At 38.0% G+C, this 27,787-nt stretch overlaps 1 protein-coding gene across 2 annotated transcripts in view; it reads left to right on the top strand.

The window, feature by feature from the left end:
* BRWD1 (bromodomain and WD repeat domain containing 1) overlaps positions 1–27,787 on the top strand; it is a 91,982-nt gene that overhangs the window by 13,947 nt on the left and 50,248 nt on the right. For both annotated transcript variants that reach the window (XM_054713550.1, XM_054713551.1), the window contains exons 6-20: positions 1,442–1,540; positions 1,885–2,045; positions 4,249–4,470; positions 6,477–6,577; positions 7,896–7,966; positions 9,493–9,593; positions 11,426–11,466; positions 12,475–12,573; positions 14,667–14,817; positions 15,671–15,805; positions 16,869–16,997; positions 17,193–17,418; positions 17,930–18,115; positions 21,783–21,966; positions 25,862–25,955. In XM_054713550.1, the coding sequence (XP_054569525.1) occupies positions 1,442–1,540; positions 1,885–2,045; positions 4,249–4,470; positions 6,477–6,577; positions 7,896–7,966; positions 9,493–9,593; positions 11,426–11,466; positions 12,475–12,573; positions 14,667–14,817; positions 15,671–15,805; positions 16,869–16,997; positions 17,193–17,418; positions 17,930–18,115; positions 21,783–21,966; positions 25,862–25,955 (2,000 nt within the window). The remainder of the gene's footprint in view (positions 1–1,441; positions 1,541–1,884; positions 2,046–4,248; positions 4,471–6,476; positions 6,578–7,895; positions 7,967–9,492; positions 9,594–11,425; positions 11,467–12,474; positions 12,574–14,666; positions 14,818–15,670; positions 15,806–16,868; positions 16,998–17,192; positions 17,419–17,929; positions 18,116–21,782; positions 21,967–25,861; positions 25,956–27,787) is intronic.

The following is a 27,787-nucleotide window of genomic DNA, read 5'->3' as shown; positions in this document are numbered from 1 at the left end:
CTTCTGATCTTGAGCATACATCAAGTTCATCCCCGTGATTATTTTTAAGATCTCTTGCTCACGTGATGCTGCCTTTTAGATGTACCATCAGTATAAAGCTTGACTGAGAAAGAACCAGTCTCCTTCTTGGTTCCATGCCAGACCGGTTTGTCAGCTTTAGTTGTTTCTTAGTGCTCTATGGCTATGCCACACTGTGGCTTGAATCAGGAAACTGTTCATATTCTTCTTCCTTCTGTGTCCCTATTCACCTTGTAATTATTCTGTTTTAGGTTGTTATATAGTGGTTGCCTGGGTAGCCTGTTTTCTTTACTTGTGTCAAGCTCAATGTCGTTTTGTGATGAGCACTACTTTAGAACTGGCAGACCTTAGAAGAGACTTCAGCAAGCTGCCCTAGGGGTAGGGACTATATTTCTCTGTCTGTTTTGTACTAGTGCCACGGAGGATGCCTAGTAACTGCTCTTTGATCATGATAGTGGTAATGAATTCATTCATGTAAAACGTAATATGCTTGTTTGTTTGGGGCACCCGAGGCTCAGTGGAGGTTTAGTAGGATGCCTTTCTTCCCGTCCTCTTTCAGTTGTGCAGAAGCTAATTTCTAGCACAGCATAGTCTGTGTTCTGCTGCTTCCTCCTATAGAGGGGCAGACGTTTTACTTGGTACATTCACTGGTAGGTCAAAGGGGGATGGGATATTAGGATTAGTGTTCAGACTCACAGGTCCTACATACAAGCTCTTGTATAAAGATCATCGATGACCCTTAAACAAGAGGAAAGCCATTTTAATTTTGTCAGTATTTCCGGAGGAGATTAAAGTCATGGTAATACTGGCCAGTATTAATTTTAAAAGTCAGTAACATTTAAATACTTAATTAAATCAAGGATTTTCATGTAAATCAAAGACTTAAAAATTTCCCTACAAAAATTTCCATTTTTGGAAAGTTGAATCAGTTGTGATTAAGACTTTTTATTGTTCATATTGTATGGAATAATTCTGCATTGGAAAATAAAAAACTTATTTGGCATTGAATGGGACTTGGAGTCAAAAGACCTGGCTTTGTGGCCCATCTTGACTGCTCATTTGTAGTGGATCTCTTTTTAAAGGTCCTGGAACCTTTGAGCCTCAGTTACCTCACTTGTAAATTGGCGATTAATACCTACCTCACAGGGTTGTTGTGAGGATTCCATGAGATAATGTATGTGGAAAGCACTTTGTAAATTGTAAAGTGCTACACAATGTTAGTTGTTGTTGTATCTGAGATGTCTTAAATTTTCTTCCCCCTCAGAAATAGTCTAATAAACTTCTAGGGCTTTTCTGTTAAAGTATATTATTAGTTGGTAAAATTTTGAATAAACAGTTTATTAAAATATACGTAAGTATTCTATAAAATCTTTCTTGGGGTTAACTTTCAAGATTTTATGTGTATCTAAAATTCATTTTAAAGACTGCAGGCACACAGTGTGGAAGGGCTCTGCCTTGGCTGCTCTTCACAGAGGAAGACCTCCCGAAATGCCCGTGAATTACGGTTACCCACCAAGCCTTGGTGAGTGAGGCTGCCTTTCGGATTTCTGATCCCCTTCTTTCCATTTCTTGACCAGTTTTGTAACTGCTATGCTAAAATGTAAAAGGAAATACTGGTGTATGTTGTTTTAGTAGTAACAAGGATCAATTTTCACATTTGTTTTTCTAAAATAATTATTAGAAGTAATAAAAATTAATGAAACAATTTTATTATAATAAAAAGTCTGTACCAGTGATTGTAGTAGAACAGAACTGGAAAGAAACTTGAATCCTTGTTTCTTGAACATAGGTTTTTGTTTTGGAGTTCTTCTTAGCTTTTTACATACTGGCACCCCCTTAACCATTTTTGTTGTTTTTATTTCCTAGTGGAGATACATCGAGGCAAACAACTCACAGGGTGTTCCACTTTTAGCACAGCATTTCCAGGAACCATGTACCAGCATATAAAAATGCACAGAAGGATTCTTGGACATCTATCTGCTGTTTACTGTGTAGCATTTGATAGGACAGGACATAGAATCTTTACAGTGAGTTAACATTTTAAACTCCATTTGTTATCATCTGGAGCACTTTGGTGTTCACCAGAATCTTTTAAGAAGTCTTAAAAAATACATACATTCCATGTTTCCTTTCTCAGGATTTAGATTCAGTAGGTCCAGTGTGGGCCCATAAATTTGCCTTTTAAAAAAATAGTTTTTACTGATTTCAGAGAGGAAGGGAGAGGGAGAGATAGAAACATCAATGATGGGAGAGAATCATTGATCGGCTGCCTTCTATGCCTCACACTGGGGATCAAGCCCGCAACTCGGGCATGTGTCCTGACCGGAAATTGAACTGTGACCTCCTGGTTCGCAGCTCGATGCTCAACTACTGAGCCATGCTGGCTGGGCAAATTTGCTTTTCTAAAAAAAATGTTTTTATTGAATTTAGAGAGATAGAAACATTGATGAGAAAAAAACACCGATCAGCTGCCTCCTGCATGACCCTATTGGGGATCAAGCCCGAAACCTGGGCATGTACCCTGACTGTGAATTGAACCCCAGTAACCTCTTTTTCATGGGTCAGTGCTCAACCACTGACCCACACCAGCTGGGCTATACGTGCATTTTTATTTAGTTTCCCAGGTGATTCAGATGCAGATAGTCATGGCCTTGTGTGGTGGTTGTGAGACATTGATTTAGAGCAGTGAGTGGTGGTTGGGCATTATTGTCAAGGATGCTTATGCATTCCTAATACTTTTTAGCCCATTCTAGACCTACTCAGATTAATTTCTACTATGTGTATTAACCAAAATCAAACCAAAATTCCTCCCACCAATATCTAGTTCTCTACAGGTGATTTATAATTCATATTCACATTGAGTACTCACCAATCCAGGGAAATTGATTACTTAAACACTGAAATATTATTTTATAATTATTATAAAACTATATGTAACTATTTAGAATTTAATATACATTTTTAATGTTTTAAGGGAAAATTAGGATGGACTTCTGGTTGAAATTTTATTTCTCAGTTGTGAGATTCAGAGTAGATACTCTACTCAAATATTTATGGAATGGATAGATGTTGGCTGGTACTATAAGTTTTAGACTCTGTTGTTTGGTTATTTAAAATGAGGGTGCTATTCCATTGTTTTTTAGTTATTTTTGGGAACACTCTTGTATTTCAGCCTGTGAAATGTAGATCTGTCCTAACACTTATCAAGTTATTTAGCTTGATGTGAACTAAACTGACACTTAACCATTGTTATTGAAATAGGTGAGCCACGAACTTTTATTTTTTAATCCTCATCCAAGGATATTTTTTTCCATTGATTTTTAAAAAAATACTTTTTTATTGCCCTGGCCGGTTTGGCTCAGTGGATAGAGATTGGCCTGCGGACTGAAGGGTCCCAAGTTCGATTCCGGTCAAGGGCACATGCCCGGGTTGTGGGCTCGATCCCTAGTGGGAGGGTGTGCAGGAGGCAGCCTATCAGTGATTCTCTCTCATCATTGATGTTTCTATCTCTCCCTCTCCATTCCTCTCTGAAATAAATAAAAATATATTTAAAAAAATACTTTTTTATTGATTTCAGAGAGGAAGGGAGAGGGAGAGATAGAAACATCAATGATGTGAGAGAGTCATTGATCGGCTGCCTCCTGCATGCCCTCTATTGGGGATTGAGCCCACAACCTAGATTTGTGCCCTGCCTGGGAAGCGAATCAGGACCTCCTGGTTCGCTCAGCCACTGAGTCACACCGGCTGGGCTCCATGGATTTTTAGAGAGAGTAGAATGGAGGGAAGAAGGAAGGAGACAGAGATAAAGAGACAGAAGCATCAATGTGAGAGAGAGACATGATAGGTTGCTTCCGGCATACACCCTGACTGGGAATTGAACCTGAAACCCTCCAGTGTGCAGGCCGACACTCTAACCACTGAGCAACACTTTCTGGGCGAGCCATGAACTTCTAGTTGGACTTATTACTTGGCAGAGAATTTTGGGAAGATAGTATTTATAATGTGATCTGATTCATAGAAATGAAAGCTTCACAATATCGTTAGATGGATATTCTTCGGTTTGAAGAAAAAACTTTATAAGTGTTCTCAGCATGAGTCTTGTAATCTACAGAGAATTCTACAGTTGGAAAGAGGAGGAGTTATAGATAACTTGAGTGACATGTAAATGGTACTCTTAAATGATGTGAAAGACTTCATATTAACATTTATTTTGGGATTTATTTTTCTTAGGGTTCAGATGATTGTTTGGTGAAGATTTGGTCAACACACAATGGCCGCCTATTATCCACATTAAGAGGTCATTCTGCAGAAATTTCAGATATGGCAGTAAACTATGAGAACACAATGATTGCTGCAGGGAGCTGTGATAAAATAATTAGAGTGTGGTGCTTGAGAACTTGTGCCCCAGTTGCTGTGCTCCAAGGACACACAGGGTCAATTACATCTTTACAGGTAAACTCATGTTCATGGGCATATTTGTCTACTGTCTTCTTTTCTTTTAAAACGCTTTCTCTTTGGAGATAAGAAATAGTAAAATGCTTAGTAATTATATTATCTATTTTAAATTTAGCAATAAAGAAAAAATATATAATTAATCATACTTCCATGAATCTTGGAAGGGTGATTTAATAAATATGTAATGCGGTTAGAGCTAATTTCAGTGCAGGCTTAATGGATGACTTACTGCTTCTTTTCAGTTTATGGTTGAACTAAATGAGTCAATTACAAACTGGTGAGAGGTTAATAGTTTTTCTACCTTAAAATTTGTGGATTTTGATAAGCTAATTAAATTTGCCCAAGTATATTTAAACTCATTTTTAGTTCATATTCTAGAACTTAAGTTTAAATAGTCACTTTCATCATTTAAACCCTTTATTTTGTATACTTGATGAGATGGAGCTTGGAAGAAGCTTCTTTGAAGTCATAGGTTAAATCCTGCCTCCCTTACAAAGTATATAAAAATAACAAAACAGATTATAAACTATACTCTGAGATGTTATAATGGTAAGTATGTGAATCGTGTAAAAAAATCACTAAAACCTGTTTTTCCTCTTTCTTTTCTGCTACTGGCAGTCCTGGTCTTTCTTTGCTAAGCTCCTTGTCTTGAATGTCTCATGAGGCAGCAAGTTGCATTTCTTTCTTCCTGGCTTTCATCCCCATTCTGGGGGAAAGAAAGGTCGAGGTTAAGGTTCCTAGATTAATTGGATTGTTTGAATTGATTCTTGGCTCTTTATCTTACCTGCTTCCTTTCAATCAATATTATATATTGCCATCAGATAAATCTTTTTGTTGCCTTTAGTGTTTTATTTGATAACTACAGCTCTTACTTTGCTGTTATTGGGCCCAGATTCTCTACTCATTTCACCACCGCTTCCAAAAATGAACACTTTAGTCATATAGGTCTTTCAATTGCTGTCATATACCATATTCTCTATCAAGTTTGTACTTTTGTTCATATTATTTCTTTGCCTAGTATGTGTTTCTTATTTTCTTTGTGTTTTCCTCTTCATCTTTTAAGCCTTCTTGGATATCTCTGGACCAAATCAAACTTCTTTCTCTAGCTTGTTTGTGTAGCACAGTTGATATTTTATTAAATACAAATCTCAGTCCTATTCTAAAGTTACAGCATGATTTTTGCATTTTCTTATGTTTATGGGTTTTTAAAAAATGTTTAAATTGTGATTCACTTGGAATTTATCTTATGTACAGTCTGGAGGATAGATCCAGCTTTTTTCCTCTATCGTTTATCCCTTTACCATTTATGCAGAGATTCATTGTTTGTCCAGCTGATTTGAGCTGGCACCTTTATCTTACTTAAGTCTTATATTAGGGTCCAATTTGGAGTTGATCTTTTTTCTACTGGTCGTTCTGTCAATGTAATTACTGTGGCCCATAGTTTTGATTATTGAGGCTTGGCGATGTGCTTTCAGATTGATAGGGCTAGGTCTTTACGTTTTCTTTGTAAAAGTTTTTCTGACTCTTCTTGTCTATTAGTTTTGAAAATAATCTTACTGAGATCACATTACATTTATAAGTTAATTTGAAATAGAATTTACTTTTTTTGTTGTTGTTAATCCTCACATGAAGATATTTTTCCCATTGATTTTTAGAGAGAGTGGAAGGGAGGGAGGGAGGGAGAAAGGCAGGGAGAGAGAGACACATTGATCCGGCATGTGCCCAACTTTGGCCCAGGATTGACCCTGCAACCCAGGTACATGTCCTTGACCAGGAATCGAACCTTCAGTGCACAGGCTGCCGCTCTAACCACTTACTAACGCCAGCCAGGGCAAGAGAGACTTTTCCTTTTTTATAGGTTATGTTTTCACTATCATAGTGTCACCTATATTTTTGGATTTCTTATATTTTAGGGAGTCAGTTTATGTTAATTTTGAAAAAATTTAAACTCCAACATTCGTAGAAGCTCAGGAAACTGACTTGTATATGTTATTGTTTTTTAGTTTAGCCCAATGGCCAAAGGCTCTCAAAGATACATGGTTTCTACTGGTGCTGACGGGACAGTTTGTTTTTGGCAGTGGGATTTAGAATCTCTGAAATTTAGGTAAGTGACTTTGTTAGTATTAACGTATTCTTCTTTAATGTTGTTATGGTTTAGTCTAATGAAGTTTGGTTATAAAGAGAAATTATAGATTGTAGTTGGCTTTTTACTTTTGAACTTAATTTTTATTATAAACAGGATATGTGCCATATCAACTACTTACTGTTTACAATTTGCTATTTAAATAGTTGGATATGTAAGAGAAGCATAGCTATTCTATGTCAGTGGGCACATTTTTGTGAAAGAAAAAAAAGATAGTATGTATGTGAAACATTTTGAAAAGTATTAGATACATAGAAGTTTAGGCAGGGTCATTGAAGAATCAGAAGCCCTGGATTTTGGACCTGTGCTGTCCCAATACAGTACGTACTGGCCACATGTGACTATCAAGCACTTCATATGTGACTAGTGTAATTGAGGAACTGAATTAAATTAGATTTAAATATTGATACTTGATTTAGTTATTACAAAACTTGTAGGCATATTTCAAACCACTTGAGTATGTGAATTTAGTTTTTCAGCTGCAAGTTTTAAGAAAACTGAATATAGTATTTGATGAAAATGTTCAAATTGAGGTGTGTTATAAGTGTTCATTATGCTCTGAAAGATTTCAAAGAATTAATGTGAAGGAAAGAATCTAAAGTTCTCATTAAAATATTACTAATGTTGTGATATATTGGATATATGGGGTTAAATGAAATAAAGTTACTTTATTTCCTTTTACTTTTAAAAAAATATATATTTTTATTGATTTCAGAGAGGAAGGGAGAGGGAGAAACATCAATGATGAGAGAGAATCATGGATCGACTGCCCCCTATATGCCCCCTACTGGGGATCGAGCCTGCAACCCGGGCATGTGCCTTTGACTGTAATCAAACTTGGGACCCTTATGTCTGCAGGCTGACGCTCTATCCACTGAGTTAAACCAGCTAGGGCTCCTTTTACTTTTAATGTGATTTCTAAAAAATTTAAAGTTATACGTGTTGCTTGCATTTCGTTTTTGTTGGACAGTCTATACCTGGTGGTTTTATGCTCTGCGCTGCAGCCTTGATAATGGGATCATTTAGACTCTCTGAGCTGCAGTCACCTCGGTGACAAGACGGGGTTAGTAGGCCTGCTCTTTCCGTGTGGTAGGATCAGTGTGAAGATGGGGATTGAACAGTCTTCTAAAACCCATGTAGCTATAATAGCGTATGTGGAAATACTTGGTATACTGTGAGGCACTATAGAAATAACATCGTAATATTTAAAGTTAGCTTAAAATCAATATTTAAACCATGTTAACATGTATAACTAATGTATTTAAAACGTCTTTTATAGTGCACGTCCCTTGAAGTTTACTGAAAAGCCCAGACCAGGCGTTCAGATGCTTTGTTCTTCTTTCAGTGTTGGTAAGCACTTCTTTCAGTTTAACTTGGGCATTTATTGAATGACCGCTTAGGCTAAGAGCCTTTATCAGACAGATGGTAAATGACTGTTCATTTCTTTAGGTTTAATCTGTGATGTTCATTTCATTAGCCGCCTTCTTGTCTTTACTCCCCCTTCTGCCTTTTTATGATGTTGAGTAGTAATCAGAGTCAGTGGTAGAAGAGGAAGCTCTAGGAGTTCACATCAGCGATTTCTGAGTCACGTGGCCCAGGTGTATGATATACCAAAATTGTGATTTTTCCTTAGGCTAAATGGCATATTTTTGGTGGTTTAAATTTGTTTTCCACACATCTTGGTGAAATAATTCCCCATTTTCTTTTCTTCCACAGTGAACTTGTGTGCTAATCTTTCTATTTAGGAGAGGTCAAGGACGTTTTCCCTATAAAAGTCTGAAAACCTCAGCAAGTGAACTTTATATTCCATAGCTAGGTTTAGGTATGTAAAGTTGTCTAGAAAGCAGAGCCCCTTTTGCCAAACATATTTAAGAGCAGCAGCACTTAAGGTCGTTGCCACAGCTAATAAAATGGGGCAATAACGAACATTTCCATATTGAATTACCTTTTAAAAATTAAAGCCCAATCTGCTTTTCCCCCCAGCACCATCAAGTAGTTCTTTCACTCCACCTGGGTTCCCTACAGTTGAACCCAGTTCAGATACCATCCACCTAGAGCAGGGGGCGGGGGGGGGGGGACTTCTGGCCCTCTGGCCATAGAAGGCCCACGAAATCATTTGGTCGTCGGCCTTGCCAAGGCATTAGGGGTGAGTTAATTAAATGCTTACCACATATAGCAGGCTAATTTTTAAGCTGATAATTTTGTATGGCCTGTGAATGATGTTATAATTACCCATCATAATTATTGACAGAAAAGTGTTCCTCACCCCTGACCTAGAGAATAGTGAGATGCCACAGGTTATGGGCTCAGTCCTACATGATTCTCCCTCTCCCCATCTCACTTGTGCTTCTGACCTCCTGAGTATTGTCATGAACTCCTCCTTGTAAGCTCTCTGAAATCTGTCCTTTTGGGTTTTTATGGAGGCTTCCTTACATAGACATAATTGAATAAACCGGTGACTAGGGCGATTGATTAAACTCCCTTTCCCTCCCCAGAGCTTGGTTCTCCTGGCAATCAGCCCTCCCCTTCCTCCTTAGGTGCTTTCTAAGTCACTTTGTTAATATAAACTCTGTTATGGTTGAAATGGGTTTAAGACTATCAAGACACCTTTATCACTTTGTCACTTAAGAAATTCCAAAGGTTTTAGGAGCTCTGTGCCATAAATGGGGATGAAGAGCAAATATATATTTCATATTATAAACCTAATTTCACAATGCTATATTAATTTTAAAATGTCTTTATATAGTGAATTGGAAAATGGATCTATTGAAATAAACTTTTGGGATAAGAGATCTTGCTTAATTCAATATAGAAATTTGGTTTGTGCAGATATTTGTTATAAACTGGATTTTTAAACCTTAACATTTTTATTTCAGGTGGTATGTTTTTAGCCACTGGTAGTACCGATCATGTAATCAGAATGTACTTTTTGGGTTTTGAAGCACCTGAAAAAATTGCAGAACTTGAAAGCCACACTGTAAGTATTCATGTTTTACAATTTTGTAGATTAATTTTAGTAATATTCCTATTGGTATATAGTCAAATATTGCTGACAAAGAGATAAGGATTTTTTAAAAAACTGAATTCATTGGGTTAAGATTTTAACTTAATTGTAGGAGGAATTGTATTTAAATATCCTCACCCGAGGATATTTTTTCCATTAATTTTTAGAGAGAGTGGAAGAGGGGGAAGGAGAGAGGAAGAGGGAAGAGAGAGAGAGGGAGGGAGGGAGGGGAGGAGGGAAGGAGGGAGAGAAACATTGATGTGAGAGAAACACATCGTTTGGTTGCCTCCAGTACACACCCCACCTGGGTTAGGAATCAAACACGAGACCCTTCAATATGCAGGCTGATGCTCCAACCACTGAGCAGCACTGGCCAGGACTAAGTCAGAATCTTGATTATGACAGTTGATTTGAGTATGTTAGGTTCAAGTGGGCCTATTTATTTTAACCCAGTTCCTGAAATCAGAATGTTATTTTATTAATGTACTAGAGGCCCAGTGCATGAAAATTCATGCACTGGGGAGTTGGGGGTCCCTCAGCCCGGCCTGCTCTCTCTCTCAGTCCAGGAGCCCTCAGGGGATGTCCCACTGAGACAGCTAAGCCACAGTCTGGCCTCCCTCCTCTGCAGGAGGCAACTGGGCTGATCAGGGGAAGGCGCCGCCCCTATCACCCTGCCTCTGCTGCCACTGCTGGACACAGCAGCTGCCTGTCCTTGGCTTTTGCAGCCACCACGGCTGCCTGCCTTTGGCCCTCGGCCCTCGCAGCCACTGCGGCTTTGTCTGGAAGGACGTTCAGCTGTCCGGCCTAATTAGCATATTATGCTTTTATTATTATAGATAACTCAGTATTCTGGATTATTGGTTTTAGTAGTCAAGTTGAGTTTTCTCCTAAATTAAGTTTTGTGAGCTTATTCGATAAACATATATTCAAGTCACTTTAAAAGAAAAAAAGCCCCAGCTGGGTGGCTTGGTTGGGGTATTGTCCTGTGCACCAAAAGGGTTGTGGGGTTCAATTCCCAGTCAGGGTACACACCTAGGTTGTAAGTTCAAACCCTGATCTGGGCATGTGTGGGAGGCAACTGATTGATGTTCCCCTCTTTCTCTCCCTTCCGCTCTCCCTCCCTCTTTCCTTCTCCCTTTACCCGCCTCTAAAAGCAATTAAAAAAAAAAAAAGTCCTTGGGCCCTGGCTGGTGTTGCTCAGTGGATAGAGCGTTGGCTCTCTCAGCAAAGGGTCTTGGGTTTGATTCCCAGTCAAGGGCACGTACCAGGGTTGCAGTTTCAATCCCTCGTCCTGGTCAAGGTGTGTGCGGGAGGCGACCAGTTGATGTCTCTCTCTTACGTTGATGTTTCTCTCTCTCTCTCTTTCCCCATCCCTCCCTTCCCTTCCACTCTCTCTAAGAGTCAATGGAAAAAAATGCTCTCTAGTGAGGATTAACAAACAAAAATCCTTGGAGAGGATTAAACTTTTTTTTTTGCATATAAGTAATCATAAAATATATTCAGCTGTGTTTTCAGGTGCTTAAACTTTTATATTTTGACTTTATACAGATGTCAATTTTTATGCAGATATTTTACTGCATGTGTCTGTCTTTGAGACAAGAGGGTGTTAGTAGTCCTGTTAGATTCATAAAGAGTCTTTGTACTTAAATGTGTAATTCATGTTTGAATGACAGGCTAAGCAGCATAAGTGCGAATCTCTTGCTTTAAACCAAATGTGCTTCTAGCTCTAAAACAGTTTTGTTCTTTTTGTTTGATTATAAACTATGCTGATGATGACATGTGTTTGTTTTTTTGCCCTGATTTAGGATAAAGTTGATAGTATCCAATTTTGTAACAATGGTGATCGGTAAGTGTGTTTTTATTTGTGGGCATGTATTAGGTATATAGCTAATGTGTCACTCTGTATATTACAGGTACTTATTAAATAAATACACAGGTGGGCAAAAGTAGGTTTACAGTGGTTCATATGGAAAAGACATGCAGGCTGTGACGCTTATTACAACAGCTGTGTGAGCTCTGTTTCCTGTGCTCCCAATTCTAAGCCTACGTTTGCCAACCCCTGTGTGAATGAAGTGTCTCGGCAGTGGGAAACAGGAAATGCAAGTTTTAAATTTATAGTTTCTGCTGTCTCCTGTGACCAAATGTAGGTCTCCTTTAGCTTACATCAGCTATTTTTTTTTTCTTTCTAGACCGCATGAGGGTTCCTACCATAATGAGATCTTTAAAAAAACCTAGGAAGGACATGAGCCCTATAGCAGTCTTGTATTAATCATGTCTTTTATTTTCTATGACCATCAGCTAAATTTTTGATTTACAGAAAAATCAGGTGAAATTTCTTGTTTGAGTAGTTAAACCTTTTCTCATCAATGACTGTGCTGTATCCTGCAATGAAATTATCACTTAAATTATATATATTTTTGTGATTCCCAATGTTTCTCAAGTGCCTTTCCTAATTTGCAGTTTTTAACACGTGTTAAAAGATTATTTTTACACAGTTGCCAGCATGAATTAATTTGAGTTTAGAGTTAAGATGCTTAGAATGGAGCTTTTGCTCCTACTAATTTTCCCACATGGGCTTTATTTTTCCTATTTTTCCCCTCCAGGTGCTATTGTCTTCTCAAAACTCAGTCTTTTTGACAAGCTATTGATTGAGTTTGAAATGTGCTTTACTTCATAGAGCCAGGCAAATCCCAGCAACCCAGATTTTTTTCAGTTTAGCTTTGTCTTCTGACTTAACACCTATAGATTTATCTGTAGTCAAGATAGCCATGTTAAAATTTATTTTTGCTTTGATTTTAACTGTAGCTGTTGGTGGCATGTATATGAGTGTGAGGTCTCTTATGTATATTTTAAGGTTTTTAAGTGGTAGCAGAGATGGAACAGCACGGATTTGGAGATTTGAGCAGTTAGAGTGGAGAAGCATTTTATTGGATATGGCTACTAGAATCTCAGGGTAAGTTGAGATGTTTTGTTGTAAATAGGTACATCATAAGTACTTGGTCTCTCCCTGGTTTGTTGATTGCTTTGCTCAGGGGACTGGACAAAGTCCTGTTCTGAAGAGCTACAATCGAAGTGAATGGTTACTCCTGCATGTCTGATATAGATACTTAAATCTCATGTAGCCAAAAGAATGTGTTCTTAACATTTATGTAAGAAAGAACAACATATTTATTCTGTTTCTCAAAAGTATTGACTTTTGCTTAGGTATTGCATTTAAAACCATCTATAATTTTTTTTGCCAAAACCGGTTTGGCTCAGTGGATAGAGCATCAGTCTGCGGACTGAAGGGTCCCAGGTTCGATTCCGGTCAAGGGCATGTACATTGGTTGCGGGCACATCCCCGGTAGGGGGTATGCAGGAGGCAGCTGGTTGATGTTTCTCATCGATGTCTCTAGCTCTCTTATCCCTCTCCTTTCCTCTCTGTGAAAAATCAATAAAATATATCTTAAAAAAAATAAAACCACCTATAATTTAAAAAAATATATTTTTATTGATTTTAGAGAGGGAGAGAGAGAGAAACATCAATGATGAGAATCATTTATTGGCTCCCTCCTGCACGCCCCCTACTGGGGATTGAGCTCACAACCCAGGCATGTGCCTTGACTGGTTCATAGGTTGACACTCAGCCACACTAGCTAGGCCACCTATAATTTATTTTATTTTTATTTTTTTAAATATATTTTATTGATTTTTTACGGAGAGGAAGAGAGAGGGATAGAGAGCCAGAAACATCGATGAGAGAGAAACATAGATCAGCTGCCTCTTGCACACCCTCCACTGGGGATGTGCCCGCAACCCAGGCACATGCCTTTGACCGGAATCGAACCTGGGACCCTTCAGTCCCCAGACCGATGCTCTATCCACTGAGCCAAACCAGTTTCGGCGGCCAACTATAATTTAAAAAAATTATAGAAATATCTCAGGCATGCCCTGGCTGGGTAGCTCGTTTGTTAGATCGTCATCCCTATATGCCACGGTTGCAGGTTTGATCCCCTGTCTGGGCATATACGAAAATCAACCAATGAATGCATAAATAAGCAGAACAAGAAAATCCATCTTCCTTCCTTTCTCCCTCTCCCTCCCTCTCCCTCCCTCCCTCTCCCTCCCTCCCCTTCCCTCCCTCCCTCCCTCCCTCTCTCTCTCTCTCTCTCTCTCTCTCCCTCCCCCCCTCGCTCCCTCCCTCCCTCCCTCCCCTTCCCTCTCTCTCCCTCTCTCTCCTCTCTCCCTCCCTCTCCATTCTTCTCCCTCTCCTTCCCTCCCACTTCTTTTCTCTAAAACTTTTTCTGCCAAAGGCCATTTGGATATTTATAATACAATTCTCAGGTCATACAAAATTATCAACTTAAAAGTTAGCCTCCTATATTTGGTCAAACATTTAATTAACTCACCCCTAATGCCTGGGCAGGGCCAGACCCAATGATTGCTCAGGCCTCATATGGCCCATAGGCGGACGTTCCCCACCCCTGCTTTAAAATCACTGGAAAAAACAACACCCAAACAACTCAGGCATGTCATGCACACATTTTACTTGTCAGTAGATAAGATTTTTGGAATTTAAAAAAAATCGCTATAGTAGGGGGTGGGTGGAGGGGGACAATATAGTCAGTTTCTCTGACTATATTTTACAGAGAAACTTTGCATATCACTTTCATAAAGGCTGTAGTGCATTGCAGACATATGTATCAAAGACTGTTCGTACCATGGGGCCCATAGGCACAGTTTATAGGGAACTATAAATAGATGAGTACAGTCTTGTTTACAGTTCAGCAAATTGAGTGTCAGGCACTTTTCTAGATATTGGATATGAAGATGAAAGTGCCCCAAAGTCTGCCTTTATTTAGTCTGCTTCTGAATCATCCTCTCTTACTTTGGGTTTTGCCCTAATCTGTTTGTAGATAATCTGTTAAGGGTCACATCTGTTGGACCCTCTATAGAGTTGGCAAGGGAAGGACGTGAACTTGATTTTTGTACAGATAAGGAATTGTATACACACTGTATATAGTCTACCATCCCAGTAAATTTACACATTGTGTATTTTTTCCTTAGGGACTTAACCTCCGAAGAGGAAAGGTTTATGAAACCCAAAGTAACAATGATAGCTTGGAATCAGAATGATAGCATTGTTGTCACAGCTGTGAATGATCATGTCCTCAAAGTGTGGAATTCTTATACTGGACAGCTGCTTCATAACTTGTTGGTAGGTAGTTCTTATCCTCCAATTAAATAAAAGGTTAATATGCAAATAGACTGAATGGCAGAACAACCAATCAAAGTGTAATATGCTAATGATATGCTAAGGCTGCTCAACTGCTCGCTATGATGTGCACTGACCACCAGGGGCAGATGCTCCGACCAGTAGGTTAGCTTGCTGCTGGGGTCTGGCCGATAGGGACTGAGCAAGATGGGCAGGACATGCCCTGGAGCTCTCCCTCGGGCCCTCCCTCGGGCCCTCCCTGGCCCAGTCGTGTACTGCTGGGGTCCCTCAGCCTGGCCTTCGCCCTCTCACAATCCGGGACCCCTGGGGGGATGTTGGAGAGCCGGTTTCAGCCTGATCTCGCAGGCCACTCCCCTTGGGAGGGTGCCAGATGCAGGGCTTGTGGCTGGTGAGCACCGAGAGCCTCTCCCGATTGGGACTGATGGGGCGTGAGCCCGTGGCAGGCACAGTGGGGCCTCCGGGATGAGCGGGAGCGAGCGGCAGGTAGGAGCTGCAGGTGGCGTTGGACTGCGGGTTTCACCCGATCCCTGCAGACCACCCAGAGGGATCCCACCCGTGCACGAATTCGTGCACCGGGCCTCTAGTTAAATATAACAAATCATGATGTTTTGAACTATAATTTTATTTTTAAAGCTATAAAATCAATATATCAAGAAACAATAAACATGTTTCTTTGATTTATATTATCAAATAAATAGAAATTTGTATATATACTGATATAAATTACTGTAATACATTTTTGAAAAGCCCTTATATACTAACAAATGGATTTTCAATTAGAAACTTATAACTTGCAACCCCCCCCTCCTTAACTGTATGACTTTGTTGACTACAGGGACATGCTGATGAAGTGTTTGTTTTGGAAACACATCCCTTTGATTCCAGAATTATGTTGTCTGCAGGACACGATGGCAGCATATTTATATGGGATGTTACAAAAGGCACCAAGATGAAACATTACTTCAATATGGTAAGTGAAGTTTAGGGTGTCTTCATGCATGCTTGCATTTGTTTCCAGTACTTAGATTGTAAAGTTCAGCCAGAAACAGATCTGCATGTTTTGTCAGTTTATACTTCTAAAAATCAGGGTATTTAAACCTCATAAATATCTGGCAGCCATACATACATATATACATGAAATTCTCTGTATAACTGTTCACATAAGGGAAAGATTTCCAAAAGTTATCTAACTGTGTGTGTATAGGTGAATGTGTCTTTGTGTTTAAATTGGCAAAATTATGGTAATTATACACAACTTGAGACATCACACGCAGCATTACAAATTTTGCATGGTAGTCAGTCATATTAGTAGAAAGTTTAAACTCCAGGAAAGTATTGATTTTAGTTAATCACACTTTATTAATCTTTCATTATTTACCTTATAGATTATTAGTCAATAACCTCTTGTTACAAGTTAAAAGTTTATGAAGGTGCTTGTCATTCACATAGCAGAAATAAAACCTTCACTTTGGATTGGTTTATGATCCTTTATTCAGTCATTTTGAGAATTAATTTTTAGAACATCTTTCAAGATTTCTTTTAGGCTAGTGGTATCCAAAGTGAATTTTAGCCTTGGGCTGGTGGCTCAGTTGGTTGGAGCATTGTCCCGTACACCAAAAGGTGGCAGATTCAATTCCTGGCCAGGGCACATACCCAAGTTTAGGGTTGGATCCCCCGTTGGGGCACTTGTGGGAGGCAACTAGTTGATGTTTCTCTCTCATATCTGTTTCTCTCTCTCTTTTCCTCCTTCGCTCCCTCCCTTCCTCCCGCCCCTTCCCCCTTCCTCTCTCTAAAATAAAATTTTTTTAAAAAGTTAATTTTATTTCCTGATAATAAAAATTGACATGCTGAATGAAAAATTTGTCTTAAAATTTTTTTTCTAGAAGTGATATATCATAGCAAGCTATCAATACAAAAACAGTTAATACAGCAAAGCACTTGCATAAACTTGGTCATGACTTTGTTTCTTTGTTAGCATGGGCCAAACTTTTATTCCGCTAATGAATGTGGCTTTTTTCCTCTGTGTTTCCTAGATTGAAGGACAAGGGCATGGAGCTGTGTTTGACTGTAAGTTTTCACAAGATGGACAGCATTTTGCCTGTACGGACTCTCATGGGCACCTTCTGATATTTGGTTTTGGATGCAGCAAGCCGTATGAAAAGGTAATTTTAAGTGTTTTCTTACAGCGTTCAAATTAAGTAGTTCTGAAGGATATTTTGAAAATAGGGTGTTAATTTCATTGTTTTTTCTAATTATAATTAACTGCTTAGTATTTGTTTTCTTCTAACATGTATAAACTTCAAAATGTCAATCTGTAAACTTCCTTTTTCTACTTTTTTTAAACTTCCCTTTTCTAGATTCCTGAACAGATGTTCTTCCATACTGACTATCGACCACTGATTAGAGATTCTAATAATTATGTCTTAGATGAGCAAACTCAGCAGGCTCCTCACCTTATGCCTCCACCATTCTTGGTAGATGTAGATGGAAATCCTCATCCAACTAAGTATCAGAGATTAGTACCAGGCCGAGAAAATTCTGCAGATGAACACTTGGTTCCACAGCTTGGCTATGTGGCAACAAGTAAGTGCAAAGCCCTTTGTAATGTAATGTTGATTGTTTATCTCTAGATACATATTATTGTTTTGAACCACTTGAGGCTTAAGTTCTGGATCTCATGTTCATTTACCCAGAAATATTTTAATACGTATTTCCTAAGAACAAAGACATTCTTTATGTAATCATAAACAGTAATTTAAATCAATTTTTGTCTGTTACTTTAATGCCTGTTACAGCTTTTTAAAAAATATATATTTTTATTGAATTCAGAGAGGAAGGGAGAGGGAGAGAGAGATAGAAACATCAATGATGAGAGGGAATCATTTATCGGCTGCCTCCTGCACACACCCCACCAGGAACTAAGCCTGCAACCTGGGCATGTGCCCTTGACTGGAATCGAATCTGGGACCCTTCAGTCCACAGGTCGACGCTCTATCCACTAAGCCAAACCAGCTAGGGTGCTAATGTAATTTTAATTGTAGACGTTCCCCCATTTGTGTAAATTATGATTTTGTTGACGATATTGAATTTGCAGGTGATGGAGAGGTAATTGAACAGATTATAAGCCTACAAACTAATGATAATGGTGAAGGAAGCCCAGAGCCCAGTGTTCTTGATGGAATGATAAGACAGTTGCAACAGCAGCAAGATGAGAGGATGGGAGCTGGTCAGGATAATATTCCAAATGTACTTCCAAATGGGGAAGAAACACCACGAAGAGGTAATAAGTAATGAGATATATTTTGCCTTAATATGGCTGATTGAAAGTGAAGCATAAATGAAGTCATTGTCAGGTACATGTTATGTGAAAAACTTGAAGTTAGCATGCTATTTTTTCAACTTAAGTATTAATCTGTAGGTACCTTTATTAGGTATAAAGTTGATGTGCTAACAAAACCTTTTTTTTTAACCAATATTTCTACTTGTCTGTTGGAGAATTTGCTCTTTTTTTCTTATGTAGACTCTTATAATTTTAATTAATTTATGTATTTTAATCCTCACCCAAGGATATGTTGTTTTAAAAATTGATTTGATTGATTTGAGAGAGAGCAACATTGATCAGTTGCCTCCCACATGTGCCCCGACCGGGAATTGAACCCAAAATCTGGGCTTGTGCCCTGACCAGGAATCGAATCTACAACCTTTCGGTGTTATGGGCGATGCTCCAGCCAACTGAACCACTCATCCAAGGCTAATTTTTATTTTGTAATGGCAAAATAATTAATTTCATAGAAATCTACTCTGAAAAAATTAAATTATAGCTAGTAAAGGCATTTATTCTTTTGTTTGTAGAAGGAAACTTTAAATATATTTGCCAAGTGTACTTTATTTCTTATCTCTTTATTATTCAGTGCTGACCTCAGTGCTGAACTACATGATATAAAAATCAGGCTGCCCCAAAAAGTCACTGCACGCAGGGTAATCTTGGTGAAAGATGACATTGGCATATGCAGATCCTGCTAGGATCAATTTATATTTTGTCTTTACTATCTTTGTAGTTTTTGGACCAATGTTTAGTTTGTTTTTTTTAGGGGGGGAAGGTTGGGGGATCTGTTACTCGTTCACAGCTGTGTATCTGACATAGGCCCAAGGTGTTATTTCCCATGTGGACATTACACCCAAGCCTTTAGATTACTGATTTGCACAACTTGTCAGGCTGCCACAGTTTCAGCTCATGATCTTCATTTAGTGTCCTCTTTGTTTCTAGCCCAAGGTGATTTGCAAGTTCCATGATTCATTTAAAACTTTTGAGGATGTCATGCTATTCGTGGACTAGGACTCTAATAAATACTAATGAGGAACTAAGGTTTATTTCTCTGAAATTTATAGCATAAGGCTTTATATCTTCCAATGTTTTATTTTGAAAAATCAATCCTATAGTAAAGTTTTAGGCATACTACTATGAATACCCATATATCTTTCACTTAGATTTTTATTTTTTGTAATCCTCACCCAGAGATATTTTCCCATTGATTTTTAGAGAGAGGGAAGAGAAAGGGAGAGACAGAGAGAAATATCAATGTGAGAGAAACACATTGGTTGCCTCTTGCAGGAGCCCTGACCAGGGCCTGAGCCGTGGAGGAGCCTGCAGTGGAGGTACATGCCCTTGACCGGAATTGAATCTGGGACCCTTTGGTCCGCAAGCCGACACTCTCTCCACTGAGCAGAACTGGCTAGGGCTTTCACCTAGATTTTATCATTTTGCTACATTCACTTTATCCCTTTTTGTGTACATTCACAGTCAGTGCCTCTTTTTCATGTATTTTCTAAACTGCATTAGAGTAAGTTGGAGACATTGTGACACTATATCTTTTATTTTTTATTTTACTTATTTATTTTTTAAATATATCTTTATTGATTTCAGAGAGGAAGGGAGAGGGAAAGAGAGATAGAAACATCAATGATGAGAAAGAATCATTGACTGGCTGCCTCCTTCACATCCCCCACTGGGGATAAAGCCCGCAAACCAGGCATGTGCCCTTGACTGGAATCGAACCTGGGCCCCTTCAGTCTGCAGGCTGACGCTCTATCCACTGAGCCAAACCAACTAGGGTGTGACACTATATCTTTTAATGTTTCTTCCTATATATTCCAAGAACAGAATATTCATTTATATAATCATCATACAGTGACCACAGTCAACAAACTTTGTTGATCACAATACTATCTAATGTAAAGTCTTTTTTTTAAAAAAAAGGATGTTTTTATTGATTTCAGAGAGGAAGGGAGTGAGAGATAGAAACATCAATGATGAGAGAGAAACAATTAATTCTTATGTATCTTTTAATCTAGAACAGATTCCTCATGGCACTACTTTAGTTCAGGCCTGTGTTACAGAATTGCACTCAATTTGAATTTGTCTGATTATCACATGATTGGATTCAGGCAACATTTTAGGCTAGAATACTATAGGTGGTGCTGTGTTCTTAGTGCATCAGAGCAAGAGGCACAGATACATGTGTGTTCTTCTGCATCTTTTTGCCTTAACAGTGTATTCTAGAAATCACTCCATATCCATGTGCAGAACTCATCTTTTCATACCTTCATGTACTCCAGTGTGTGGAATAATCAGTCTTTGTGATTAATCATGTTATGGCCACTTAAGTTATTTCTAATTCTTGCCATTACAAGTAATGTGATAAAAACTTGTGCCAATGTTTTGTTCAGATTGTTGGAGAGCTAATACTATGACCGGGCAGTTAATGTAAAGTTTATTTTGACTCTTCAATTAAAATAATGTTGAAGCATCAGTACATTTCTTTTTTTTAAATATATTTTATTGATTTTTTACAGAGAGGAAGAGAGAGGGATAGAGAGTTAGAAACATCGATGAGAGAGAAACATCGATCAGCTGCCTCTTGCACACCCCCTACTGGGGATGTGCCCGCAACCAAGGTACATGCCCTTGACCGGAATCGAACCTGGGACCCTTGAGTCCGCAGGCTGACGCTCTATCCACTGAGCCAAACCGGTTTTGGCACATCAGTACATTTTAATATAAATGTTTAATGCCATTTTAGTGGGTGAACCAATTTAATGCAAAGTGGTTCATTTCATAGGTAACCAGAATGCTGTGTGTAGAAGAATGCAGAAGTTGTGCTTACTCCAGTGGATTTTACCCTATGCCAGAAGAGCAGCGTAGCTTGAGTAGAATGTGTAGCCTCCCTCAGGAAAGGCATAGCCCCCAGTTTCTCTGTTGCATTAGTACGCGGAACCTCTTCACTCTGTTTTAAGAAACCAGCACTTTGCCTGGGACTCCCTCCTCCCTCAGACAGGTCTCCATCCTCTGTGACTTCCAGCTCCTGGGAGCTTGTCTTGCCTCCTGTGCCCAGCTGATCAGCTCTGCACAGGCTCAGAGCTCACTGTTGTCTGTATTGCTGTTACCACTCACGCAGCTCCAGTTCAAGTGCTGACAGCCTTTTCCCACTTTGCAGATTTGTGGATTTTTAATACCCACTCGGCAGCTGCCTACCTGAATGGCTCAGATTATCTTTGAGGTTGCAATTAATGTTGTTAGAGCTCTTGTTACAAAGCCACTGCAGTTTGAGGAGTCTGTCTTCAATGCTTATTTTTCCAAAAAGATGTGTTTTTAGTGTGTGGTTTTGAAGAAGACAAGGTTTTTAGAATTCAAATATAATGTTACAATAGAAATGCCTATACATTAAAAAACTTCAGAAAGTCTAGTAAAAATGGAAATTGAGATTGATAGTTAATGTTTGTTCTGTAGTCTACATTTTGATCTCCGTCACATGAGGATTCTTTTTTCCAGAGTTTTCTTTAGTAGATCTTTATTTTTGGTTTCTATCTCAGAAGGAATGCTTATTATGTGTTAAATGCATATAGATTGAACTTTGTTTTGGAATCATTTCTTGACAATTTTTCCCTAGGTTTTAGAAGACTAAGCTTAGACATCCAGTCCCCTCCAAATATTGGTCTGCGTCGTAGTGGACAAGTAGAAGGTGTTCGTCAGATGCATCAGAACGCTCCCCGTAGTCAGATTGCTACAGAGCGGGACCTGCAGGCCTGGAAACGGAGAGTGGTTGTACCAGAGGTACCACTAGGCATATTTAGGTTTGTTTTAGGATATCTATTAATATTGTTTTTATATATGAAAATATATTTATGTGGTTATTTGCATATCTTAATCCATTAGTGGAGCAAATAATCATATAAATATATTTTAGTAATGGGTTGGAGTCTATTTTAGTTGTGGTAAGAAAATGTCAGACTTGTTCCTTAACTCTTTTCTATGGTAAATTTTTTTTATAGCCAATCTTATTTCATCTACACAAATACCCACTTTCTTTTCTTCAGCATTATTTTGAAATCGTAAACATCATTTTGTTGAAAGCATGTCAGTATGTATTTCTAAATAAGAAATTGTCTTAAATATAATTATATGCCATCATTATCTTAAAAACAACAAACAGTTCTTCAGTAGAACTAAATAGTATTTAAATTTCCAATTGTCTCAGATGTCATAAATGTTTTTAGTTCTTTTGTAAGATTTATTTCATTAGTGGTAATAATTTTGTGAGGAGGGTCACAATGTGCGTGTGCTCACACACACATTTGTGATGTTAGCAGGCATTTATGCTAACTGCTTAGATTTATTAATTCATTAGGGTTTATAAAATAGTGATAATTCAACGCTATGAAGTCTTCATTTATTCCCTTGGATAACTTCTAAGAAAGAATTTTCTCAAATCTAACATTTGGTTATCTAGTAGTAAAGTTTGTATATAAAAGACAGGATGGATGCTCGATTACTTGTCTTCAAAATTAAGATTTATTCCCTGTTATCTTCCAGTAATGACCCAATTTGTGTGTATTTGTCACTGTGTTAATCAAGCTGCTGTGATTCAGCTTATTTCTAATATCCCTTATTGCTATTTAAATTGTCCAGTCTTTGACCAGAGGGGCCTCTTCATCTTGGCTCCTGAGTCCTTTTGAAATGATTGGAGAAGCCTTTCATTGTGTCCTTGCTGTTAGGCATGGCAAGATGTTACAGGTTTATCTTGCGAATTTCTTTAGCTAGACCTGGGCTTAGTCTTTTCTCTTATGCAGCTCCATTTTCTTTTAGTGGGAAGTGATATTTCATAATTAGATTCTGGGCAGTACGGTCTTCCTTGCTACTGAGTTTTTGAAACGGAGGCAGCAAATACTGTTCTCATTAGTATCTAAAATCTTTCAGTATTTTGTCATGTTTGTGTCTCCAAATCACAAATACCTTGAAGATAATCTTGTAAAAGTGTTTCCTTCATGTGTTTAGCAAGAAGCGTTGCCGTGATTGGTAGAAAATATTGGATACTACTTATAAATTGTACAGTGACTTTGAGAATATTTAAAGTATACAATAAAGTAGTGAAAAGCAAAATCTGGAATTGGGATGAGAAATACAGAAAATCATCATTGTGTATGTAGAATGCTATGATTAAACCTTAAAGTTGTGTCTGAGTTGTATGATCATCAGACCTGAAAGTGTCATTTTGGGATATTTTTCGTTGTTAAAACCAAGGGAAGCAAGGGTGTCAGGAGTGAAAGACCTGCAGAACATTAAACAAGCATTTGTTCTCTTAACATAAAGGAAGACTGGAAATAGCTTAAGGCTGGAATACATGGTTCTAGTTAATCAGGATTTCAGGTTCCTCTGTTTCTGATCTCCATCTGAGAGTATGGATTTTAATCTTAAGGTCAACTCAAAAGTTCAAGAAAGCTGGTCTTTATATTCTGGCCATCCTATATCTGCCTCTGTGATGGAGGCTGAGATTTAGGCCAGAAGAAGGAAGAGAGGCAGAAGGTAAAATGGACATCCTTTATGTCAGTAAGCAGCCTTAATGACTCCACATGACATTTCTGCTTATAATTCATTGACCAGAATGTCATCATATGGCCATACTAAGCTACAGAAGAGAATAGGTAATAGTTTTCATTTACAGCAACAAAGAGTCTAGGTAAAAGTTGAGATTCTGTTTCTAAGGAAGAAAGGGGAATGGATTTTGAGATTCAGCTGTCTGACACAAAACAATTTTTTCAAAGAAGAGTGTTGCTCTTTCTAGGACTGTATTCTAGCATACACATGAGAGTTTATGAAGGAGATGCTGAGTGATACAATAGTGGTCAGTGCCCTTGACAACAATCCTTATAGTGGAAAGCAGTGGCAAATTTTACATAATATTGGAGTGTCATTTGGTAAGGATCAAGAGAAATTAAAAATTTGTTTTTTGCCTATAAAAGTAGTATATATCTACTGTGAAAAATTTAGATCAGTGATTCCCAACGTGGGATACATGCCCCACAGGGGGGCAATTTGAGAATGAGTTCTTAACAGTGAATTTTTTGCATTTTTTATGGTCCTAGGGGCCGCATGTATAGTATATAACTATATATTGTGACATATTTATGCATTTCAGTTCTCTATTATATGTATTGAAATTTATTTGCTATTTTTTCATATTACTTCATATTTTTGTTTTTTTCTAACAATATCTTAGTGATTTCTTCCTCAGTACTTCAGCTGTCTTTTCGTTCTTTTATTTTTCTCTTTCATGGATGCCATGTTCTTTGGAAGCTTGTTCAGACCAAGTTAATGGCCTTTTTGGCTTCCTCCATGTGAATAGGAGTTCACTTTTTGAATAATAAGAATTATATGTCACAGGGAGGGCATCAGGATTTCAGAGATGCTTGGGGTGGGGCATGGCCAAAAAAAGGTTGGGAACCACTGATTTAGATAACAGATAAAAATGTGAGAAGAGAAACAACCCTGCCCTGCAGAAAGGTGAGCACACAGTGTTGCTTCCCAGTAGAGGAATCTTTTTGGGGGCTCAAGTTCAGGCATATAGTTTGTCTTTATCCAATAATAGTAGAAATTCTGTTCATTCTAAAATCTTTTATAATATCACTTTTGTTAGCTGAGTGAATTAGTGATTCATTAGGTATGGAATGCACACAAACTACTTTTGAAGGCTAGAGTGTGCCTTCGTTTTATTATTGATTGAGAATGAAATATATGCAGTGTTTTGTAAAAACAGATGGCGTAGGAATTTAATTTGGCTGCAAGTGAAAAACCTCATATAATTCCTTAAATACACACCAAAGTGGTAAAATTAACAACTTATAAAGGGTTGAGTCTAATACAGAATTCCCCTGTGGATAAAATAATGTCCCACTGTAATTTGAGCATGGGCTACAGTTGAACCTTGAGAAAGTAATTTTCTTAGAAGTCCTTTTTTGCCCTTACTGAGTTTGTGCTTATACTCATTTGCCCAGTTATGTCTTGGAGGATGGCCAAGATGTCAGTTTTGAATCTTTTCTGGTGGGGTTTTAAAGTAAACAAAACAAAGCTGTGTGTTTTTAGTAATGTTCAACTTGGAGAATGAGGACAGTCATTCATTCTCTAACTGTGGAGAAGGGAAATAATGGTCAGTACCATCCTCATGGTAAAGGCCCCTTGCTTTGAAGTTGGTCACAGTAACATTATAATGCTTCTTTTGTATCATGCAAGTAAAATATAGGTGATTAGAAGTAGTAACATTCTATTCCGTTTTTCTACAAATTACAAAACATTTTAAATGGTTTGGAGGAGGATTCTGCTCTTATTTTTTCTTTAGAGAAAGGAATTTTAATCTTGGAAAACTATAGGGACACTTTGAGTTACGAATTTGAGAGATCCTGTTTGAATTGGTCCTAATAGAGCCAATCAGAATACAAACAAATGGCCATTTCTCTGTAAAATATGAAAAATAGGACTTCTAGCTGTTCCTGAGATTTTATTTATACTCATATTAAATTTCTAACATAAAGTATAGCTTGACTTAAGTTTTGCTATAACCTTAGATAATTTCTTGTGTAAACTTAAAAAGTATAGAAGCTTATGATTTCTAGAATCATGATGATTATTTTTTCCTGTTAATATCCTCTACTTATTCTTCAGTTCACTAATATAACTGGATAATTACATTTGTAGGAAGTTGGAAGACTTTAGAATAGAGAAAGGTGAAGAGGAAAGAAATCTTTATGTAATTGGAAGAAAAAAGAAGACTCTTCAGTTCTCACAAAAGGTAACCTAAATTCTATTTTTCTTAGGAATAAGCAAATTAGAAATTGAACTGAAATTTGTTTTCTTTTGATCACTGAGAATATTAGAACACTATATTTTGCTTAAAGCCTTCTATTTGGGGTTTAAAATAGTAGACATAAGGCTGTACAGCTATTAGGAAAGAGGAATAGTGTGAAAACTTGAGGAAAGTAGCCTAATGCCTAGTACTGTTAACAGATTCTAGAAAATTATTGTCTAATGACCACTCAGGCCAAGAACTAGAACATTACCAACCCATCAAAAACATTTTGTGTCCATCCCCAATCACTACACTCTCTCTTCTTCCACAGGGAACCAAGCGTCTTACTTCTAAAACTATGGGTTAGTTTTGTCTATTTCTGAAGTTTATCCAAATCATGCATTTATAAAAATTTTAGATGTTAAAATGGTTTGTGACCCTCCAAACTCAAGAAAATTTTATTCCTTAGTATTTAATTTCTCTATTTGGAGTTTCTTGAACATTATATGAATAGCATTAACATTGAGTTCATGGAAGATACACAAAATGTATGTAAGATTAGTGCTACAAAACTGGTGAAAATGATTGTGTGTTTGCAGGATTTTCCCAGAATTGATCATAAGGTTGGGCTTTAGTTCCTTGGGATTACTGTCTAATTCTTCATAGCCTTGTTAGATATTTAATGCCCTTCAGCTGATTAAAAAAATGATTTTGTTAAATTTTTTAAGAAAGAGGAAAGGAGAGGGAGAGAAACCTCAATGTGAGAGCAGAACATTGATTGCCTTCCTGATGCACGCCCCCTACCAGGATTGAGCCTGCAACCCGGGCATGTGCCCTGACCAGGAATTGATCCAGTAGGCATTTGGTGCACCAGATGACCCCTAACCAATTGAAGCACACCAACCAGAGCTCAAACTGATTTAAAAAAAATTTTTTTTTTTACAGATTGTTTTTCTGAATGGTAGATTTGATCCAACCGTGTTTGCACATTATCAATTATATAACTCAATACTAGTTTTTGCTTTAACAAAAAGTAGTACTGACAAATTAAGGAAAATGTAATTCATTTTAAAATCAGCCAGTGATATGTTGAAGTGATAATACACACTATTGATTATTAAACAGAAGGCACTATGTGCAAATTTATTTGTATATTAATTCAAGGAATATATGCTTTTATTATGTGATTTCACATATGACTTTGGTGTTTGAGGAATATAGCTTGCCCCTCCCCCTTGCCCACCAGCATCACCTTCGCTTCCCCACCCTCTCCCCTACCCTCACCCCACCCCCTAAAAATACAATCTAGCCCTGATTGAGCTGGTCCTGTGTACTGAAAGGTGGTCAATTTGATTCCAGTCAGGGCACATACCTGGGTTTCGGGTTTCTTCCATTCTTGGTTGAACATGTACCCAAAGGCAACTGATTCTTGTTTCTCTCTCACATTGTCTTTCTCCCTCCCGCCCTTCCTCCCTCTAAGCATGCCCTTAGGTGAGGATTAAAAAAGATTAAAAAATACAATCTATTTTATTTGGCCTAATTTTTTTATTTTATTTTATTGATGAGAGAGAGACATCTACTTGTTCTACTTACTTATGCCTTCATTGGTTGCCTCTTGTATGTGCCCTGACTGGGGATCGGAACTTGACCGATAGCCGTGGTCGGCAAACTGCGGCTCTTTGGCCCCTTGAGTGTGGCTCTTCCACAAAAATACCACGGCCTGGGCGAGTCTATTTTGAAGAAGTGGCGTTAGAAGAAGTGTAAGTTTAAAAAATTTGGCTCTCAAAAGAAATTTCAATCGTTGTACTGTTGATATTTGGCTCCGTTGACTAATG

This window comes from Eptesicus fuscus, chromosome 3 (assembly GCF_027574615.1).
Source record: "Eptesicus fuscus isolate TK198812 chromosome 3, DD_ASM_mEF_20220401, whole genome shotgun sequence".
NCBI classification, from domain to species: domain Eukaryota; kingdom Metazoa; phylum Chordata; class Mammalia; order Chiroptera; family Vespertilionidae; genus Eptesicus; species Eptesicus fuscus.
This window is presented reverse-complemented; position numbering and strand designations above follow the sequence as displayed.